Source organism: Phyllobates terribilis, unplaced genomic scaffold (genome assembly GCF_046119375.1).
Source record: "Phyllobates terribilis strain yellow unplaced genomic scaffold, ASM4611937v1 Scaffold_4__5_contigs__length_816908805, whole genome shotgun sequence".
In the NCBI taxonomy this organism is placed as follows: domain Eukaryota; kingdom Metazoa; phylum Chordata; class Amphibia; order Anura; family Dendrobatidae; genus Phyllobates; species Phyllobates terribilis.
This window is the reverse complement of record NW_027362764.1, coordinates 33,969,998-33,991,629: the sequence shown is the minus strand read 5'-3', so window position 1 is coordinate 33,991,629 and position 21,632 is coordinate 33,969,998. Positions and strand designations below refer to the sequence as shown.

The 21,632-nt window shown below is 51.7% G+C and overlaps 1 protein-coding gene across 1 annotated transcript in view; it reads right to left on the bottom strand.

Annotated features, from left to right (window-relative positions):
• Window positions 1-688: 688 nt before the first annotated feature.
• The window catches only part of LOC141264852 (thiosulfate sulfurtransferase-like), a 29,341-nt gene continuing 8,397 nt past the window's right edge, over window positions 689-21,632 (bottom strand). The window contains exon 2 of the mRNA XM_073677224.1: window positions 689-1,224. Coding sequence (XP_073533325.1) covers window positions 944-1,224 — 281 coding nt within the window. The 3' untranslated portion in view covers window positions 689-943. The remainder of the gene's footprint in view (window positions 1,225-21,632) is intronic.

The following is a 21,632-nucleotide window of genomic DNA, read 5'->3' as shown; positions in this document are numbered from 1 at the left end:
GGGGATGTCAGGTGACCACTGCAGCCAGTGATTAGTTGCAGCTGTCATGTGACGTCCTTCTCTGTTAGAGGAAGTGAGGGAACACTGTGCATTTTGGATCCTTCAGTTTGCACATTCCCTGCTTGTGTGTTGCTGTAAATGTGTTACATTAGGTGACCTTGTGCATCGTCTGCAGAGCAAGGTCCAAAACTTTTGGACAGATTTATAGTGCAGGAATCTCAAAAAGACGCTCAGCCAACCTAATAAATGTCAATTATTTGGATTTTATATAAATTTTCAATGCTTTTTTTGCAGAATTCTCCCCCAAGTTACTGTTGTGGTGGGGTGCCCTCTGGTGACCACTCTGAGCACTGCACCCCACAGTATTTTCTACTTCGCAGAAGTTACCGTCACTCCTTGTGGAGATCCAGCTGTTATGCAAAATAGTTCTCATACAGCAGTAAAATAAGATCTCACGGTATTGCCTCCTCTAGAGGCCTTTATAAGCCAGTCCTGATGGCAGAGTAAAGAGACACCCGTCTGTAGATGGCATTGTTTCGTAGCTGTGGATTCTCTTCAGGCCATAGTGTATTTAATGCCAATTGCAAAGCCAACCAGGCCATAGATGCCAATCAGACCATAGATGCCAACCAGGCCATAGATGCCAATCAGACCATAGATGCCAACCGTGTGGTGGGACACTTACACATTGGACCAGAAAAAGAGAAGATTTATTGTGATCATTGATTTCTTTGTTATACTGACACCTAGTGGACAATTTACAAATGGCAATATCATATCAATCAAGGCTTTTGGATCTCCATAGACCCCAATGGAAGCTCATAATTACAAATAAATGTGTCCATTAACAGAGTATATACAGTTCACTTTCCTAGTGCAGCTGCCTCCAAATTGACCCATCAAGTCCACCACAGCCCCCCCGTATTTATTACACCCCATTCCTCTAATCGAAAACTTTGTGCTCCGGCTTGGCCCTGTGATACCATTCTGACCAAGAACCATCATAGATGGCCGCGTCTTCTTTTCCCAGCACGAATGCGGCCAGAGCCAGGTGGGCGGCAGTGACCCCCCGGCGACAGGAGGCGGTCAGCGGCTTGGTCAAGTCGATGCCTCTCTCCTCAAAGAGCTGCCGGATCTCATGCGCTGGCTTCTCATAGCCGTCCTGCGTCCGGAAGACGGAGAAAGGAAGATTCACGGATCCGGGAATGTGTCCGGGCTCAATACCTGAAGAAAAGGAGAAAATGTTACTAAACCTCCCCAAAACTAGAGCAGAAGCTGAGAATTACAACCAAAAGTGGTAGCGTGTCTGTGTATATACACTGCTCGAAAAACTAAAGGGAGCACTGAAATACCCCATCCTAGATCTGAATGAATGAAATCTTCTCATTGAATACTTTGTTCTGTACAAAGTTGAATGTGCTGACAACAAAATCACACAAAAATCATCAATGGAAATCACATTTATTAACCAATGGAGGCCTGGATTTGGAGTCACCCCCAAAATTAAAGTGGAAAAACACACTACAGGCTGATCCAACTTTGATGTAATGTCCTTAAAACAAGTCACAATGAGGCTGAGTATTGTGTGTGGCCTCCACGTGCCTGTATGACCTCCCTACAACGCCTGGGCATGCTCCTGATGAGGCTGAGTATTGTGTGTGGCCTCCACGTGCCTGTATGACCTCCCTACAATGCCTGGGCATGCTCCTGATGAGGCTGAGTATTGTGTGTGGCCTCCACGTGCCTGTATGACCTCCCTACAACGCCTGGGCATGCTCCTGATGAGGCTGAGTATTGTGTGTGGCCTCCACGTGCCTGTATGACCTCCCTACAACGCCTGGGCATGCTCCTGATGAGGCTGAGTATTGTGTGTGGCCTCCACGTGCCTGTATGACCTCCCTACAACGCCTGGGCATGCTCCTGATGAGGCTCAGTATTGTGTGTGGCCTCCACGTGCCTGTATGACCTCCCTACAACGCCTGGGCATGCTCCTGATGAGGCTGAGTATTGTGTGTGGCCTCCACATGCCTGTATGACCTCCCTACAACGCCTGGGCATGCTCCTCATGAGGCTGAGTATTGTGTGTGGCCTCCACATGCCTGAATGACCTCCCTACAACGCCTGGGCATGCTCCTGATGAGGCTGAGTATTGTGTGTGGCCTCCACGTGGCTGTATGACCTCCCTACAACGCCTGGGCATGCTCCTGATGAGGCTGAGTATTGTGTGTGGCCTCCACGTGCCTGTATGACCTCCCTACAACGCCTGGGCATGCTCCTGATGAGGCTCAGTATTGTGTGTGGCCTCCACGTGCTTGTATGACCTCCCTACAAGGCCTGGGCATGCTCCTGATGAGACTCAGTGTTGTGTGTGGCCTCCACGTGCCTGTATGACCTCCCTACAACGCCTGGGCATGCTCCTGATGAGGCTCAGTATTGTGTGTGGCCTCCACGTGCCTGTATGACCTCCCTACAACGCCTGGGCATGCTCCTGATGAGGCTGAGTATTGTGTGTGGCCTCCACGTGCCTGTATGACCTCCCTACAATGCCTTGGCATGCTCCTGATGAGGCTGAGTATTGTGTGTGGCCTCCACGTGCCTGTATGACCTCCCTACAACGCCTGGGCATGCTCCTGATGAGGCTGAGTATTGTGTGTGGCCTCCACGTGCCTGTATGACCTCCCTACAACGCCTGGGCATGCTCCTGATGAGGCTCAGTATTGGGTGTGGCCTCCACATGCCTGTATGACCTCCCTACAACGCCTGGGCATGCTCCTGATGAGGCTGAGTATTGTGTGTGGCCTTCACATGCCTGAATGACCTCCCTACAATGCCTGGGCATGCTCCTGATGAGGCTGAGTATTGCGTGTGGCCTCCACGTGCCTGAATGACCTCCCTACAATGCCTGAGCATGCTCCTGATGAGGCTGAGTATTGTGTGTGGCCTCCACGTCCCTGTATGACCTCCCTACAACGCCTGGGCATGCTCCTGATGAGGCTGAGTATTGTGTGTGGCCTCCACGTGCCTGTCTGACCTCCCTACAACGCCTGGGCATGCTCCTGATGAGGCTCAGTATTGTGTGTGGCCTCCACGTGCCTGTATGACCTCCCAACAACGCCTGGGCATGCTCCTGATGAGGCTGAGTATTGTGTGTGGCCTCCACGTGCCTGTATCACCTCCCTACAACGCCTGGGCATGCTCCTGATGAGGCTCAGTATTGTGTGTGGCCTCCACGTGCCTGTATGACCTCCCTACAACGCCTGGGCATGCTCCTGATGAGGTTGCGGATGGTCTCCTGTGGGATCTCCTCCCAGACCTGGACTAAAGCATCCGCCAACTCCTGGACAGTCTGTGGTGCAACGTGACGTTGGTGGATGGAGCGAGACATGATGTCCCAGATGTGCTCATTCGGATTCAGGTCTGGGGAACGCATTAGGAGGAACCCAGGGCCAACCGCACCAGCATATGGTCTCACAAGGGGTCTGAGGATCTCATCTCGGTACCTAATGGCAGTCAGGCTACCTCTGGCGAGCACATGGAGGGCTGTGCGGCCCTCCAAACAAATGCCACCCCACACCATTACTGACCCACTGCCAAACCGGTCATGCTGAAGGATGTTGCAGGCAGCAGATCACTCTCCACGGTGTCTCCAGACTCTGTCACGTCTGTCACATGTGCTCAGTGTGAACCTGCTTTCATCTGTGAAGAGCACAGGGCGCCAGTGGCGACTTTGGCAATCCTGGTGTTCTGTGGCAAATGCCAAGTGTCCTGCACGGTGTTGGGCTGTGAGCACAACCCCCATCTGTGGACGTCGGGCCCTCATACCACCCTCATGGAGTCTGTTTCTAACCGTTTGTGCAGACACATACACATTTGTGGCCTGCTGGAGGTCATTTTGCAGGGCTCTGGCAGTGCTCCTCCTGTTCCTCCTAGCACAAAGGCAGAGGTAGCGGTCCTGCTGCTGAGTTGTTGCCCTCCTACGGCCCCCTCCACATCTCCTGGTGTACTGGCCTGTCTCCTGGTAGCACCTCCAGCCTCTGGACACTACGCTGACAGACACAGCAAACCTTCTTGCCACGGCTCGCATTGATGTGCCATCCTGGATGAGCTGCACTACCTGAGCAACTTCTGTGGGTTGTAGAGTCCGTCTCATGCTACCACGAGTGAGAAAGCACAACCAACATTCAAAAGTGACCAAAACATCAGCCAGAAAGCATTGATACTGAGATGTGGTCTGTGGTCCCCACCTGCAGAACCACTCCTTTATTGAGGGGGTCTTGATAATTGCCAATAATTTTCATCTATTGTCTATTCCATTTGCACAACAGCAGGTGAAATTGATTGTCAATCAGTGTTGCTTCCTAAATGGACAGTTTGATTTCACAGAAGTTTGATTTACTTGGAGTTATATTCTGTTTAAGTCTTCTCTTTATTTTTTTGAGCAGTATATATATATATATATATATATATATATATATATATATATATATATATATATATATATATATATATATATATATATATATATATATATATATAGTACAGACCAAAAGTTTGGACACACCTCATTTAAAGATTTTTCTGTATTTTCATGACTATGAAAATTGTACATTCACACTGAAGGCATCAAAACTATGAATTAACACATGTGGAATTATATACTTAACAAAAAAGTGTGAAACAACTGAAAATACGTCTTATATTCTAGGTTCTTCAAAGTAGCCACCTTTTGCTTTGATGACTGATTTACACTCTCTTGGCATTCTCTTGATGAGCTTCAAGAGGTAGTCACCGGAAATGGTCTTCCAACAATCTTGAAGGAGTTCCCAGAGATGCTTAGCACTTGTTGGCCCTTTTGCCTTCACTCTGCGGTCCAGCTCACCCCAAACCATCTCGATTGGGTTCAGGTCTGGTGACTGTGGAGGCCAGGTCATCTGGCGTAGCACCCCATCACTCTCCTTCTTGGTCAAATAGCCCTTACACAGCCTGGAGGTGTGTTTGAGGTCATTGTCCTGTTGAAAAATAAATGATGGTCCAACTAAACGCAAACCGGATGGAATAGCATGCCGCTGCAAGATGCTGTGGTAGCCATGCTGGTTCAGTATGCCTTCAATTTTAAATAAATCCCCAACAGTGTCACCAGCAAAGCCCCCCACACCATCACACCTCCTCCTCCATGCTTCACGGTGGGAACCAGGCATGTAGAGTCCATCCGTTCACCTTTTCTGCGTCGCACAAAGACACGGTGGTTGGAAACAAAGATCTCAAATTTGGACTCATCAGACCAAAGCACAGATTTCCACTGGTCTAATGTCCATTCCTTGTGTTCTTTAGCCCAAACAAGTCTCTTCTGCTTGTTGCCTGTCCTTAGCAGTGGTTTCCTAGCAGCTATTTTACCATGAAGGCCTGCTGCACAAAGTCTCCTCTTAACAGTTGTTGTAGAGATGTGTCTGCTGCTAGAACTCTGTGTGGCATTGACCTGGTCTCTAATCTGAGCTGCTGTTAACCTGCAATTTCTGAGGCTGGTGACTCGGATAAACTTATCCTCAGAAGCAGAGGTGACTCTTGGTCTTCCTTTCCTGGGGCGGTCCTCATGTGAGACAGTTCCTTTGTAGCACTTGATGGTTTTTGCAACTGCACTTGGGGACACTTTCAAAGTTTGCCCAATTTTTCGGACTGACTGACCTTCATTTCTTAAAGTAATGATGGTCACTCCTTTTTCTTTACTTAGCTGCTTTTTTCTTGCCATAATACAAATTCTAACAGTCTATTCAGTAGGACTATCAGCTGTGTATCCACCTGTCTTCTGCACAACACAACTGATGGTCCCAACCCCATTTATAAGGGAAGAAATCCCATTTATTAAAACTGACAGGGCACACCTGTGAAGTGAAAACCATTTCCGGTGACCACCTCTTGAAGCTCATCAAGAGAATGCCAAGAGTGTGCAAAGCAGTCATCAAAGCAAAAGGTGGCTACTTTGAAGAACCTAGAATATAAGACATATTTTCAGTTGTTTCACACTTTTTTGTTAAGTATATAATTCCACATGTGTTAATTCATAGTTTTGATGCCTTCAGTGTGAATGTACAATTTTCATAGTCATGAAAATACAGAAAAATCTTTAAATGAGAAGGTGTGTCCAAACTTTTGGTCTGTACTGTGTGTATATATATATATATATATATATATATATATATATATATATATATATATATATATATATATATACATATATACATATATACATATATATATATATATCAGGAGGAGTGGAACTGTGCAGTGTATATATACAGGACAGGAGGAGTGGTACTGTGTAGTGTATATATACAGGACAGGAGAAGTGATACTGTGCAGTGTATATATACAGGAGAAGCGGTACTGTGCAGTGTATATATACAGGACAGGAGAAGTGGTACTGTGCAGTGTATATATACAGGACAGGAGGAGTGGTACTGTGCAGTGTATACAGGACAGGAGGAGTGGTACTGTGCAGTGTATATATACAGGACAGGAGGAGTGGTACTGTGCAGTGTATACAGGACAGGAGGAGTGGTACTGTGCAGTGTATATATACAGGACAGGAGGAGTGGTACTGTGCAGTGTATATATACAGGACAGGAGGAGTGGTACTGTGCAGTGTATATATACAGGACAGGAGGAGTGGTGCTGTGCAGTGTATATATACATGACAGGAGGAGTGGTACTGTGCAGTGTATATATACAGGACAGGAGGAGTGGTACTGTGCAGTGTATATATACATGACAGGAGGAGTGGAACTGTGCAGTGTATATATACAGGACAGGAGGAGTGGTACTGTGCAGTGTATATATACAGGACAGGAGGAGTGGTACTGTGCAGTGTATATACACAGAACAGGAGGAGTGGTGCTGAGAGTAGCAGCTGTCTGTGGAGCTCAAGCACTTCCAGGAGGAGGGTTGTCGTCTGCCTCTCTTCTCCCCAGGGAGAGGCAGGCTTACTGGGAGGCCGGCATGGCTTCCCAGCCTCCTATCCCCCGGTCTATGCCGGCGGGGGAGAAGGAGCCTCAACAACCGGCCCAGGAGGGAGTGAGGAGATCGGGAAGGGTGAGGAAGAATACATCCACCTGCTCCAACCCCGAGACTGTTCACCGCCAGCCCAGAGAGGGAGACCGGGGCACCCCAGGCCCCAGGAACAAGAGCCCAGCAAGATCCTGGGGGGAGATGAGCTCCAGCGAGTCCACAAGTTCCTTCTCCTCCCGAGTGGTCGCCACGTTGAGAGAGTACGAGGACGCCGGCAAAGCACTAACCCAGCTGAAAGAGGAGCTGAGGGAGGCCCGGGTCCTGAACACCCGGGCGTCCAACAAGGAGAGACCCGCGACCTCCCAGAGGGTTAAAGCCCTCAGAGACGAGGTGGTCAGGTTAGTGCTCCTCCGGGAGGGGATTGAGAAAAGCGCAGGTCCCTTCCTGGAGAGGTTTAAGAACCAGCGGCGGTTCTCAGAAATGAAGGGGTTAAACACCTCAGGAGAACCGCCAGCCGGCGTCCTTAGTGAAGAGGAGGAGGAGGATGAAGAGGTGACTGGAGTCTCAGTTGCTGGAGCCAGTGAGGGGCAGAGCCGGAGCTCAAGTGGTCTCCCTGCAGGGCAGAGGACTCCCACAGCAGAGGCTGGAGTGTCGGGGGAGGAGGAGGAAGGAGGACTGCTGAGGGAGATCCGACTGCTGGAGTCTCCAGTGGACCTGACGCGGTTTTCCTTCGGTGAGGACAAACCAGTGGAGGAGACAGGGAAGAGGAAGAAGAAGAAGACCGGAGGAGCTGCACAGGAGGTGGTGAGTTATAAGTATGTACCAATGTCTGATGTTGCGCCTGCCACCTTCTGTTTAAACCCCACCAAACCTAAAGGCACGGGCTCTGCAGTGGGCTCGAGGCAGAGGCAAGGTGGGGAGAGGAGGCGGACGTCCGGCGATGCTGCCATCTGTGCGGGGAACAGTGCAGGGGGCGAGGCTGTGGAGGTACTCACAGCGCCGGACATAGGGAGTTCTGTGGAGTTTCCCACCCTGCCCTCTGCGGCTAAGCCGGTTATCACCGGGGCTGGGGGGGCAGGGAAGGATGTGAAAAACACATCAGCAAAGAACACTGGGCACACTGCTGCGACAGGGGGGCAGTGTGCCCCAGCGCCCAAAAAGGACACTAAGACCCCAAAGTCTGTGGGTGCAGGGCGGGCAGAGGTGCCGAGAAAACAGTCTGGCCAGAACAAGGACCAAAATGCTGCAGTAGGGGGGCGGGGAGCTCCAGCAGACAACCTGCAGAAAGCCAGCAGCAACCAAAGGGAAACGGGTGTGGTGCTGCAGGGAAAGGAGTCTCTGGAAGTGCTCCCCTCCCCCGGCCCAGCAGGTGTGAGTGCAGAGACACCAGACACAAGGGAGGAAGGAATGGAGGTGACTGTGGAAGGTGCAGAGAACAGCAGAGGTAATGGGGTGACAAGTAAAGAGAATAGAAATGGTGGTGTAGTGAATGATGGGAGTAATGGTGGAGCAGATGGTGAGAGTAATGGTGGAGCAGATGATGAGAGTAGTAGGAATGGTGGAATTAGTGGTACAGTGAATGATGATGCAGCAAATGGTGGGGGTAGTGGTGCAGTGAATGATGATGTAGCAAATGGTGGGGGTAGTGGTGGAATGAATGCTGGGAGTTGTGGGAATGGTGGGAGTTGTGGTGTAGCAAATATTGGGGGTAGTGGTGTAATGAATGGTGGGAGTAATGGTCCTGCGAATGGTGTGAGTAGTAGTGGAGTGAACGATGGGAGTAATGGTCCTGCGAATGGTGTGAATAGTACTGGAGTGAATGGTGGGAGCAGCACTGGTGTTGGTGGGGGGGAAGTAGGTGCTGGTCCCGCTGCCCCCCCAGCATTGGCGGGGGCTTCAGCCCAAAGCTATTCAGGAGCTGTCAGTGCTGGGGGTAGTAGTGCGCCCTCGTCTGGTGGCCCTGGGGATGGTGACTTGCAACAGCAGCTCCTGGACGCCCTGAGGAGAGGGGAGAGCTCCATCACTGTAGAGGGGAGGGAGGTTGATCTGTCTTTCTGGATAGAGAGACATGGTCTTTCAGCCTTCCGAGATAGAGGGGCAGAGACTGTCTGGTCTCTGCCGACAACGGGGCAGAGGAGTAACCGTAGGAACGTGGTCCGTCTCCAGTGGGTAAGCAAGGATGCCTGTCCTGATAGGTCGAAGGTGGTTGAGCTCCTGCTGGGGATGGGCTTTGCGGCATATGACATCTTTGCCTTGATCCATCCCTATGGGACCTCCTACTTCGATGTCAGCTTCGTGAGACCAGAGGGCCTTGAGCTTTTCTGGTCTTGCCATGAGCTGGCTCGGAGTCGCCCCGAATGGCATGGTCTCTTTCCCCTGGCAATAACTCGCCAAGATTCAGTCAGGAAAGTGACCGTTCTGACTAGTAACGAGTCGCTTTCCTGTATGGACATTACCACCTGGGTGAGTAGATACGGAGAGGTCACCAATATTCCCGAAAAGAATCTGGATGACCATGGTATCTGGTCAGGGGCCTGGACCTTCATGGTGAGATTGAAGGTTTCGGGAAACACTGTTACCCATATCCCCTCCTCAACCTTTTTGGGGAGGGATAGGATCTTGATTTTCTACCGGGGGCAGCCTAAGGTCTGTCACAGGTGCGGTAGTCCCACACACTTCAGTGCGCAGTGTACCACCCAGAAATGCGCACTGTGTGGGGACCTCGGTCATCTTGCTGCTGCCTGTCGCAGGATTAGGTGTAACTTGTGTGGTGACCTCGGTCACCCGTTCAGTCGCTGTCCGCGTTCCTTCGCCAATGCGGTCCTGAAAGCGGCGAGTGTGGGACAGGCGCAAGCCGGGACTAATCTTGCCGGTGAAGGGACCAGTAGGGGCGGGGGAGGCAGGGATCCGGTGAGGAGCAAGCTGCCGCCATCCACCATCAGGCGGCAGGAGAAGCGCCGTGGGGACAGGGGGCAGGGAGTAATGTCCCTAAACTCTGACCCAGGTACTTCACTTGCAGCTGAGGATCCTAAAGACAGTGAATTGAGCGAGGAAGTCAAGAGACTTGAAAGGGAAGAGCGAGAGGACGCCACGTCTTCCCAGGAACCCTCTTCTGGTGACAGTCTAGATGAGGGAGAGGGGGAGTGGTCACAGAAAAAGAAAAAGGGTAACAGGAAAACGGCCAGAGGTAGGAGGGGGACCAGGTCTCGAGCTGCCTCTTTGGAGTGCGACCCCTCTGACTCTCTGGCCATGATCCAAGCGCCATTGGAGGGTTCAGCCGCCCCCCCTCTGGTGGATCTCTCCAACCGGTTCGGGGCTCTCCAGGACCTCCCTCTGGAGGGGGGAAGTGGGGACCCGGGGCCGGAGGTTGCGGACAAGGTGGTTGGGGCTCAGGAGATGGCTGGGTCTTCCTCTCGGGGGGCAAATACAAAGCCCTCTGGGGGGATGACTAACCCAGGACCACCAGACGAGGGCAAGAATCTATGTAAGGAGAGAATGGATGAATCTGTTTGTCTTAAGCGCACTAAAAACCCGTCATTATCAGAGGAAGAGGTTGGGACTGTCAGTGGTGGGAAGAAAAAGGCTATCTAATTCAATCAATCATGATGGCGGCACCCACCCCGTTGACGCTGGCAACTATTAATGTTTGCAGCATAAAGTCAGATGCGGCAAGGTACACGGCCTTTCATTTTCTCGGCCAACTTGACGCCGACATTTTGTTTTTGCAGGAGACCAGGTTGACCGATATATCAACCTTGCATAAAGCAAGGCGGGAGTGGAGGCATGGGCCCTCCTACTGGTCTCTTGCGGCCGAGCCGTATAGCGGGGTGGCGGTCCTTTTTAAGACCGCAGCGGTTGAATGCAGACGAGTGATCGAATTAGAAATGGGGAGATGCTTGATCCTAGATGTCTCCATGGGGGGACAAGAGCTTCGGCTCATTAACATCTATGGTTCCCAGTCCAAGTGGGACCGCAAATGTCTCTTCCTGAAGATCAAACCTTTTTTATTTTCGAGTCGGCAGGTGGTCTTCGGAGGGGATTTCAACAATGTCACGAGATCCTGTGATAGAGGAGGTTCCGGAGACCGGCTGGCTTATGACTGCGTCGCGTTAAACAGGATAGTGAGTGAGGCTCGCCTGGTGGATGTCCACATCCGGCACAACCCGGGCGACACGGGATTCACCTTTTTTAGAGGTAGTCAGTGCAGGTCTAGGCTAGATAGGTTTTATTTGAAGGAGGAGGCCGTCTCTTCGCCGTTGTCGGTTGTGGAGGTGGAGTTCTCCGATCACTGTTTGATTATGTTTTCTCTCAACGTTACAGAGACTCCTCGGATGGGAAGAGGCTATTGGAAGCTGAATTCATCACTCCTTGAGGAAGAAGCTGTAAGACGGTCTTTTGAGGAATTCTTTCAGAGCCAGGTACCATTGCTGGGCCTAAGTAACACTAAGTCGGAGTGGTGGGAGATGTTCAAACATCGGGTGGCGAGATTCTTCCGGCAGCTCTCGAACCTCAGAAGCCTGAACAGGGATCGCCTGTATCAGAGCCTGAGGAGGAAACTCGAGCATCTTGTCTCGACTGGAGGTAGCCGCGAGGAGATCTCCAGAGTGAAGTCCTTGCTGAAGAGGTGTCAGTACGATAGGCACGCATCTTTGGTTTTCGAGAGGGACTACGGGAAGTACTGCTCGCCCGACCCTTACAGAAACTGTAAGATGTCAGTGAATAGTAAGATAGTGACGGGGCTGGTGGACAGTACGGGGTCCCTGAGAAGGTCCAGATCAGGGATCTTGGAGGTTGTCAGTTCCTACTACTCGCACCTCTTGGGAAGGAGGGAGCTTGATCGTGACGGGATGTCGGCTTTCCTGGCTGAATCTGTTCCTGAGCCAGGGGCTGACCTCTCGCTGGGCGATTTGGCAGAAGCGATCAAAGAAGAGGAAGTGAGACTGGCGATCGATGGGCTTAGGCCCAAAAAGTCGCCAGGTCCGGATGGCTTAACATCCGAGTTCTTTAGGACCTTTAGGGACTCTTTGGTCCACCTCTTGACTCAGGTGTTTAACGAGTGTCTCTCCTCGGGCACTCTGCCGAGATCATTAAGGAGGTCAGCTTTGATCATTTTGTCAAAGGGTAAGGATCCGTCACGCATTGAGAACTGGCGTCCCATAGCACTTCTCAATGTGGACAGGAAGATTTTGGCTAAGATACTTTTCAACAGGCTGGTGAAGTTTGCACCCCGGCTCCTTTCGGAGGTTCAGCACTGTTGCGTTCCTGGCCGTAGCACTTTTAGTGCTGTTCTAGGTGTCCGAGAGGCCGTGGAGCAAGGCAGGGCGGGCCTCTGGAAGGGGTTCTTGCTGACCCTGGATCAGGCAAAAGCCTTTGATCGGGTTAACCACGAGTACCTCTGGTCCACTCTTTTGAGGTATGGTCTGCCTGGAGGGTTTGTGGACTGGCTTAAGACCTTGTATGCAGGGGCTGAGACTTTCCCTCTGGTGAATGGGTGGATTGGACGACCTTTTGGGGTAGGATCCGGTGTCCGTCAGGGCTGTCCTCTTAGCCCTTTGCTTTACGCGTTTGCGATCGATCCCTTCCTCAGAAGGATCGATTGTAGACCGTTGGCGGGGGTGCGGATGGGCGGGGCGGCGCCGGAGACTATCCTGAGGGTGATGGCCTACGCGGACGATGTCACCGTCTTTGTTTCTTCGCAAGAGGAGGCAGCAGCGGTGATGTCAGAAGTGGAGCGCTACTCGGAGGCATCCGGGTCCAAGGTCAGCCAGGATAAGTGTGAGAGTCTCTGGCTGGGAGGCGGAGATCCCGGGTTTGATCTTCCGGACACCCTCCCCGAACCCCAAGAACATGCCAAAGTCCTGGGCATCGAATTCGGCCAGGGTGATTACCCCACGAAAAACTGGGAAGGCAGAATCAAAGGTGTCGCCCAAAGAGTGGACCAATGGAGGGGTTGGTCTTTGACCCTGAGGGAAAGGGTTGGCCTGTGCAAAGCTTTCCTGCTCCCCTTGCTAATCTACCTGGGCAGCGTCTGTGTCTTGCCAGAGCCTCTCTGGACACGGGTCTACAGTCTGTTCTTCCAGATGTTATGGGGGAACAGACTGAACCTAGTCAAGCGGGAGGTCACTTACCGCACGAGGAGACTAGGGGGTTTGAATATGGTGAACCCTGTGGTGTTCCTAGTGAACACTTTCTTGAAGGTGAACGTGGCAAACCTCTGGAAAGAGAGGGCTCCTCCGTGGGTATTCTCCTGCAAGGGATGGTTTCAGCCTTTCTTCCAGGAATGGGAGACAGGGGGAAGAGTGAAGGATCTCCGCACACCACACGGGCATCTCCCGGCTTATGTTAACCCGGTTCTGAAAATGATCCGCCGGTGGGGTCTGGGAATGTGGGAGGTGAGGTCCCTCCCGAGGAAACTCCTCGATATGAGGGTCTTGCTTTCTCATTTTCAGAGTCCATTGGCCCTCAAAGACTGCCCAAGTCGGGATCTGGAGGTTGGGTTGAGTTTGTTAAATTCTACCAGGATCCCCGAGAAGTACTGGGACTTGACTTGGCGCTGCTTCCATGGTAAGCTGTATGTGAGGGACAATTTGAAGTACAGGAGCTCCGAGGACAGGAATTGCCCCCGTGAGGCTTGTGCTAACGTGCTGGAAAGCATGGAGCACTTCCTGCTTCATTGTCCCTTTAATACAGAGGTGTACAACAGGGTGGGGGCTTCCATTGGTTGGCCGCGGCTGGCTACTCTGTCCTACGCCGGGTGGGCCTATGGAGCGTTCGGAGACCTTGGGAGAAGGGACCGAGACACTTTATTCATAGTCAGCGCAGTGGTGAGGTATTTCACGTGGAACGCACGAGTTTTAGTCTCGACGCAGAGTAAAATCCTCCATGTAGATGAAGTCTGTAGGAACATCCTAGGTGACCTGGTGAAGGTACGTTCTCTGGAGTATGAAAGACTGGGTGCCCGGAGGGCGGCCCGTCTCTGGAGGGGCTTTTCCTTCAGGGTGCCTTAGTCCGGTAGTACTCCTATATCCTGGTGGTGGGCTGATGTCTTTCCACCCTAGATTTTTGTTTTGTATTTCTGTCTCCTGAATAGAAGGTTTGCCGGCATCGAACTTGAGCCTTGGATGGTGAGTGTGTAGGTTGTGTTCTGTATATATTGTATATAATGTATAATAGGGGTTTTTTAGTTAGGTTGGGTGGGGGATTTGGGGGGGTTCTTCATCAGCGGTGATAAGAGGACTGATCTGGCCTGGTCCAGGCCCCGCCTGGGGAAAAACTTTGGGGCCTGATCCTAGCTCGGAGTAATCCTGAACTTTGTGGCCAGAGCTGGATCAGGGGTGGCGGGATAGTTAGTGTAGGTCTGTGTTTTATGTATATATATTAAAAATTACAAAAAAATATAAAATTAAAAAAAAAAAAAAATTGTTCATGTCACTATTATATTGTTATTTTTGTTTTTCTGTGGTGTGAATGAGGTGCGGTAAGGGGGTGACTAAGGTCAGGCAGTGGGACCAGTAGGTTAGTGTTAGTTCCCGGTTGTATATACGTTATATTAGGTTTAGTGTTTTATTGTATATAATCTTGTATATAGGACGGTGTTTTATGTGTATATAGGACGGTGTGAGTGTTGTGTGGGATTGTATATAGTAGTATGAATGAAGCTGGGCCGGGGGTTTTATAGGTTTTATAATATTTATTTCCTGTATATATATATATATTCCTGCGGTGATTTATTTTGTTTCTATTTTCTGTGATTTGTCGTCTTGTTTTGTTCTTATGTTCGGTGTCCTGTAATGTATTATTGTTCTGTCATGTACTGTACTTATTCTATCAATAAAAAAAAGACCTGCAGTGTATATATACAGGAGGAGTGGTACTGTGCAGTGTATATATACAGGACAGGAGGAGTGGGACTGTGCAGTGTATATATACAGGACAGGAGGAGTGGGACTGTGCAGTGTATATATACAGGACAGGAGGAGTGGTACTGTGCAGTGTATATATACAGGAGAGAGGTGGTACTGTGCAGTGTATATATACAGGACAGGAGGAGTGGTACTGTGCAGTGTATATATACAGGACAGGAGGAGTGGGACTGTGCAGTGTATATATACAGGACAGGAGGAGTGGGACTGTGCAGTGTATATATACAGGACAGGAGGAGTGGTACTGTGCAGTGTATATATACAGGAGAGAGGTGGTACTGTGCAGTGTATATATACAGGACAGGAGGAGTGGTACTGTGCAGTGTATATATACAGGACAGGAGGAGTGGTACTGTGCAGTGTATATATACAGGACAGGAGGAGTGGTACTGTGCAGTGTATATATACAGGACAGGAGGAGTGGTACTGTGCAGTGTATATATACAGGACAGGAGGAGTGGTACTGTGCAGTGTATATATACAGGACAGGAGGAGTGGTACTGTGCAGTGTATATATACAGGACAGGAGGAGTGGTACTGTGCAGTGTATATATACAGGACAGGAGGAGTGGTACTGTGCAGTGTGTATATATACAGGACAGGAGGAGTGGTACTGTGCAGTGTGTATATATACAGGACAGGAGGAGTGGTACTGTGCAGTGTATATATACAGGACAGGAGGAGTGGTACTGTGTAGTGTATATATACAGGACAGGAGGAGTGGTACTGTGCAGTGTGTATATATACAGGACAGGAGGAGTGGTACTGTGCAGTGTATATATACAGGACAGGAGGAGTGGTGCTGTGCAGTGTATATATACAGGAGAAGTGGTACTGTGCAGTGTATATATACAGGACAGGAGGAGTGGTACTGTGCAGTGTATATATACAGGAGAGGAGAGGTGGTACTGTGCAGTGTATATATACAGGACAGGAGGAGTGGTACTGTGCAGTGTATACAGGACAGGGGGAGTGGTACTGTGCAGTGTATATATACAGGACAGGAGGAGTGGTACTGTGCAGTGTATACAGGACAGGAGGAGTGGTACTGTGCAGTGTATATATACAGGACAGGAGGAGTGGTATTGTGCAGTGTATATATACAGGACAGGAGGAGTGGTACTGTGCAGTGTATATAGGACAGGAGGAGTGGTACTGTGCAGTGTATATATACAGGACAGGAGGAGTGGTACTGTGCAGTGTATATATACAGGACAGGAGGAGTGGTACTGTGCAGTGTATATATTCAGGACAGGAGGAGTGGTGCTGTGCAGTGTATATATACATGACAGGAGGAGTGGTACTGTGCAGTGTATATATACAGGACAGGAGGAGTGGTACTGTGCAGTGTATATATACAGGACAGGAGGAGTGGTACTGTGCAGTGTATATATACAGGACAGGAGGAGTGGTACTGTGCAGTGTATATATACATGACAGGAAGAGTGGAACTGTGCAGTGTATCTATACAGGACAGGAGGAGTAGTACTGTGCAGTGAATATATACAGGACAGGAGGAGTGGTACTGTGCAGTGTATATATACAGGACAGGAGGAGTGGTGCTGTGCAGTGTATATATACAGGACAGGAGGAGTGGTACTGTGCAGTGTATATATACAGGACAGGAGGAGTGGTGCTGTGCAGTGTATATATACAGGACAGGAGGAGTGGTACTGTGCAGTGTATATATACAGAACAGGAGGAGTGGTGCTGAGAGTAGCAGCTGTCTGTGGAGCTCAAGCACTTCCAGGAGGAGGGTTGTCGTCTGCCTCTCTTCTCCCCAGGGAGAGGCAGGCTTACTGGGAGGCCGGCATGGCTTCCCAGCCTCCTATCCCCCGGTCTATGCCGGCGGGGGAGAAGGAGCCTCAACAACCGGCCCAGGAGGGAGTGAGGAGATCGGGAAGGGTGAGGAAGAATACATCCACCTGCTCCAACCCCGAGACTGTTCACCGCCAGCCCAGAGAGGGAGACCGGGGCACCCCAGGCCCCAGGAACAAGAGCCCAGCAAGATCCTGGGGGGAGATGAGCTCCAGCGAGTCCACAAGTTCCTTCTCCTCCCGAGTGGTCGCCACGTTGCGAGAGTACGAGGACGCCGGCAAAGCACTAACCCAGCTGAAAGAGGAGCTGAGGGAGGCCCGGGTCCTGAACACCCGGGCGTCCAACAAGGAGAGACCCGCGACCTCCCAGAGGGTTAAAGCCCTCAGAGACGAGGTGGTCAGGTTAGTGCTCCTCCGGGAGGGGATTGAGAAAAGCGCAGGTCCCTTCCTGGAGAGGTTTAAGAACCAGCGGCGGTTCTCAGAAATGAAGGGGTTAAACACCTCAGGAGAACCGCCAGCCGGCGTCCTTAGTGAAGAGGAGGAGGAGGATGAAGAGGTGACTGGAGTCTCAGTTGCTGGAGCCAGTGAGGGGCAGAGCCGGAGCTCAAGTGGTCTCCCTGCAGGGCAGAGGACTCCCACAGCAGAGGCTGGAGTGTCGGGGGAGGAGGAGGAGGGAGGACTGCTGAGGGAGATCCGACTGCTGGAGTCTCCAGTGGACCTGACGCGGTTTTCCTTCGGTGAGGACAAACCAGTGGAGGAGACAGGGAAGAGGAAGAAGAAGAAGACCGGAGGAGCTGCACAGGAGGTGGTGAGTTATAAGTATGTACCAATGTCTGATGTTGCGCCTGCCACCTTCTGTTTAAACCCCACCAAACCTAAAGGCACGGGCTCTGCAGTGGGCTCGAGGCAGAGGCAAGGTGGGGAGAGGAGGCGGACGTCCGGCGATGCTGCCATCTGTGCGGGGAACAGTGCAGGGGGCGAGGCTGTGGAGGTACTCACAGCGCCGGACAAAGGGAGTTCTGTGGAGTTTCCCACCCTGCCCTCTGCGGCTAAGCCGGTTATCACCGGGGCTGGGGGGGCAGGGAAAGATGTGAAAAACACATCAGAAACACATCAGAAAAGAACACTGGGCACACTGCTGCGACAGGGGGGCAGTGTGCCCCAGCGCCCAAAAAGGACACTAAGACCCCGAAGTCTGTGGGTGCAGGGTGGGCAGAGGTGCCGAGAAAACAGTCTGGCCAGAACAAGGACCAAAATGCTGCAGTAGGGGGGCGGGGCGCTCCAGCAGACGACCTGCAGAAAGCCAGCAGCAACCAAAGGGAAACGGGTGTGGAAAGGAGTCTCTGGAAGTGCTCCCCTCCCCCGGCCCAGCAGGTGTGAGTGCAGAGACACCAGACACAAGGGAGGAAGGAATGGAGGTGACTGTGGAAGGTGCAGAGAACAGCAGAGGTAATGGGGTGACAAGTAAAGAGAATAGAAATAGTGGTGTAGTGAATGATGGGAGTAATGGTGGAGCAGATAGTGAGAGTAATGGTGGAGCAGATGATGAGAGTAGTAGGAATGGTGGAATTAGTGGTACAGTGAATGATGATGCAGCAAATGGTGGGGGTAGTGGTGCAGTGAATGATGATGTAGCAAATGGTGGGGGTAGTGGCGGAATGAATGCTGGGAGTTGTGGGAATGGTGGGAGTTGTGGTGTAGCAAATGTTGGGGGTAGTGGTGTAATGAATGGTGGGAGTAATGGTCCTGCGAATGGTGTGAGTAGTAGTGGAGTGAACGATGGGAGTAATGGTCCTGCGAATGGTGTGAATAGTACTGGAGTGAATGGTGGGAGCAGCACTGGTGTTGGTGGGGGGGAAGTAGGTCCCGCTGCCCCCCCAGCATTGGCGGGGGCTTCAGCCCAAAGCTATTCAGAAGCTGTCAGTGCTGGGGGTAGTAGTGCGCCCTCGTCTGGTGGCCCTGGGGATGGTGACTTGCAACAGCAGCTCCTGGACGCCCTGAGGAGAGGGGAGAGCTCCATCACTGTAGAGGGGAGGGAGGTTGATCTGTCTTTCTGGATAGAGAGACATGGTCTTTCAGCCTTCCGAGATAGAGGGGCAGAGACTGTCTGGTCTCTGCCGACAACGGGGCAGAGGAGTAACCGTAGGAACGTGGTCCGTCTCCAGTGGGTAAGCAAGGATGCCTGTCCTGATAGGTCGAAGGTGGTTGAGCTCCTGCTGGGGATGGGCTTTGCGGCATATGACATCTTTGCCTTGATCCATCCCTATGGGACCTCCTACTTCGATGTCAGCTTCGTGAGACCGGAGGGCCTTGAGCTTTTCTGGTCTCGCCATGAGCTGGCTCGGAGTCGCCCCGAATGGCATGGTCTCTTTCCCCTGGCAATAACTCGCCAAGATTCAGTCAGGAAAGTGACCGTTCTGACTAGTAACGAGTCGCTTTCCTGTATGGACATTACCACCTGGGTGAGTAGATACGGAGAGGTCACCAATATTCCCGAAAAGAATCTGGATGACCATGGTATCTGGTCAGGGGCCTGGACCTTCATGGTGAGATTGAAGGTTTCGGGAAACACTGTTACCCATATCCCCTCCTCAACCTTTTTGGGGAGGGATAGGATCTTGATTTTCTACCGGGGGCAGCCTAAGGTCTGTCACAGGTGCGGTAGCCCCACACACTTCAGTGCGCAGTGTACCACCCAGAAATGCGCACTGTGTGCGGACCTCGGTCATCTTGCTGCTGCCTGTCGCAGGATTAGGTGTAACTTGTGTGGTGACCTCGGTCACCCGTTCAGTCGCTGTCCGCGTTCCTTCGCCAATGCGGTCCTGAAAGCGGCGAGTGTGGGACAGGCGCAAGCCGGGACTAATCTTGCCGGTGAAGGGACCAGTAGGGGCGGGGGAGGCAGGGATCCGGTGAGGAGCAAGCTGCCGCCATCCACCATCAGGCGGCAGGAGAAGCGCCGTGGGGACAGGGGGCAGGGAGTAATGTCCCTAAACTCTGACCCAGGTACTTCACTTGCAGCTGAGGATCCTAAAGACAGTGAATTGAGCGAGGAAGTCAAGAGACTTGAAAGGGAAGAGCGAGAGGACGCCACGTCTTCCCAGGAACCCTCTTCTGGTGACAGTCTAGATGAGGGAGAGGGGGAGTGGTCACAGAAAAAGAAAAAGGGTAACAGGAAAACGGCCAGAGGTAGGAGGGGGACCAGGTCTCGAGCTGCCTCTTTGGAGTGCGACCCCTCTGACTCTCTGGCCATGATCCAAGCGCCATTGGAGGGTTCAGCCGCCCCCCCTCTGGTGGATCTCTCCAACCGGTTCGGGGCTCTCCAGGACCTCCCTCTGGAGGGGGGAAGTGGGGACCCGGGGCCGGAGGTTGCGGACAAGGTGGTTGGGGCTCAGGAGATGGCTGGGTCTTCCTCTCGGGGGGCAAATACAAAGCCCTCTGGGGGGATGACTAACCCAGGACCACCAGACGAGGGCAAGAATCTATGTAAGGAGAGAATGGATGAATCTGTTTGTCTTAAGCGCACTAAAAACCCGTCATTATCAGAGGAAGAGGTTGGGACTGTCAGTGGTGGGAAGAAAAAGGCTATCTAATTCAATCAATCATGATGGCGGCACCCACCCCGTTGACGCTGGCAACTATTAATGTTTGCAGCATAAAGTCAGATGCGGCAAGGTACACGGCCTTTCATTTTCTCGGCCAACTTGACGCCGACATTTTGTTTTTGCAGGAGACCAGGTTGACCGATATATCAACCTTGCATAAAGCAAGGCGGGAGTGGAGGCATGGGCCCTCCTACTGGTCTCTTGCGGCCGAGCCGTATAGCGGGGTGGCGGTCCTTTTTAAGACCGCAGCGGTTGAATGCAGACGAGTGATCGAATTAGAAATGGGGAGATGCTTGATCCTAGATGTCTCCATGGGGGGACAAGAGCTTCGGCTCATTAACATCTATGGTTCCCAGTCCAAGTGGGACCGCAAATGTCTCTTCCTGAAGATCAAACCTTTTTTATTTTCGAGTCGGCGGGTGGTCTTCGGAGGGGATTTCAACAATGTCACGAGATCCTGTGATAGAGGAGGTTCCGGAGACCGGCTGGCTTATGACTGCGTCGCGTTAAACAGGATAGTGAGTGAGGCTCGCCTGGTGGATGTCCACATCCGGCACAACCCGGGCGACACGGGATTCACCTTTTTTAGAGGTAGTCAGTGCAGGTCTAGGCTAGATAGGTTTTATTTGAAGGAGGAGGCCGTCTCTTCGCCGTTGTCGGTTGTGGAGGTGGAGTTCTCCGATCACTGTTTGATTATGTTTTCTCTCAACGTTACAGAGACTCCTCGGATGGGAAGAGGCTATTGGAAGCTGAATTCATCACTCCTTGAGGAAGAAGCTGTAAGACGGTCTTTTGAGGAATTCTTTCAGAGCCAGGTACCATTGCTGGGCCTAAGTAACACTAAGTCGGAGTGGTGGGAGATGTTCAAACATCGGGTGGCGAGATTCTTCCGGCAGCTCTCGAACCTCAGAAGCCTGAACAGGGATCGCCTGTATCAGAGCCTGAGGAGGAAACTCGAGTATCTTGTCTCGACTGGAGGTAGCCGCGAGGAGATCTCCAGAGTGAAGTCCTTGCTGAAGAGGTGTCAGTACGATAGGCACGCATCTTTGGTTTTCGAGAGGGACTACGGGAAGTACTGCTCGCCCGACCCTTACAGAAACTGTAAGATGTCAGTGAATAGTAAGATAGTGACGGGGCTGGTGGACAGTACGGGGTCCCTGAGAAGGTCCAGATCAGGGATCTTGGAGGTTGTCAGTTCCTACTACTCGCACCTCTTGGGAAGGAGGGAGCTTAATCGTGACGGGATGTCGGCTTTCCTGGCTGAATCTGTTCCTGAGCCAGGGGCTGAC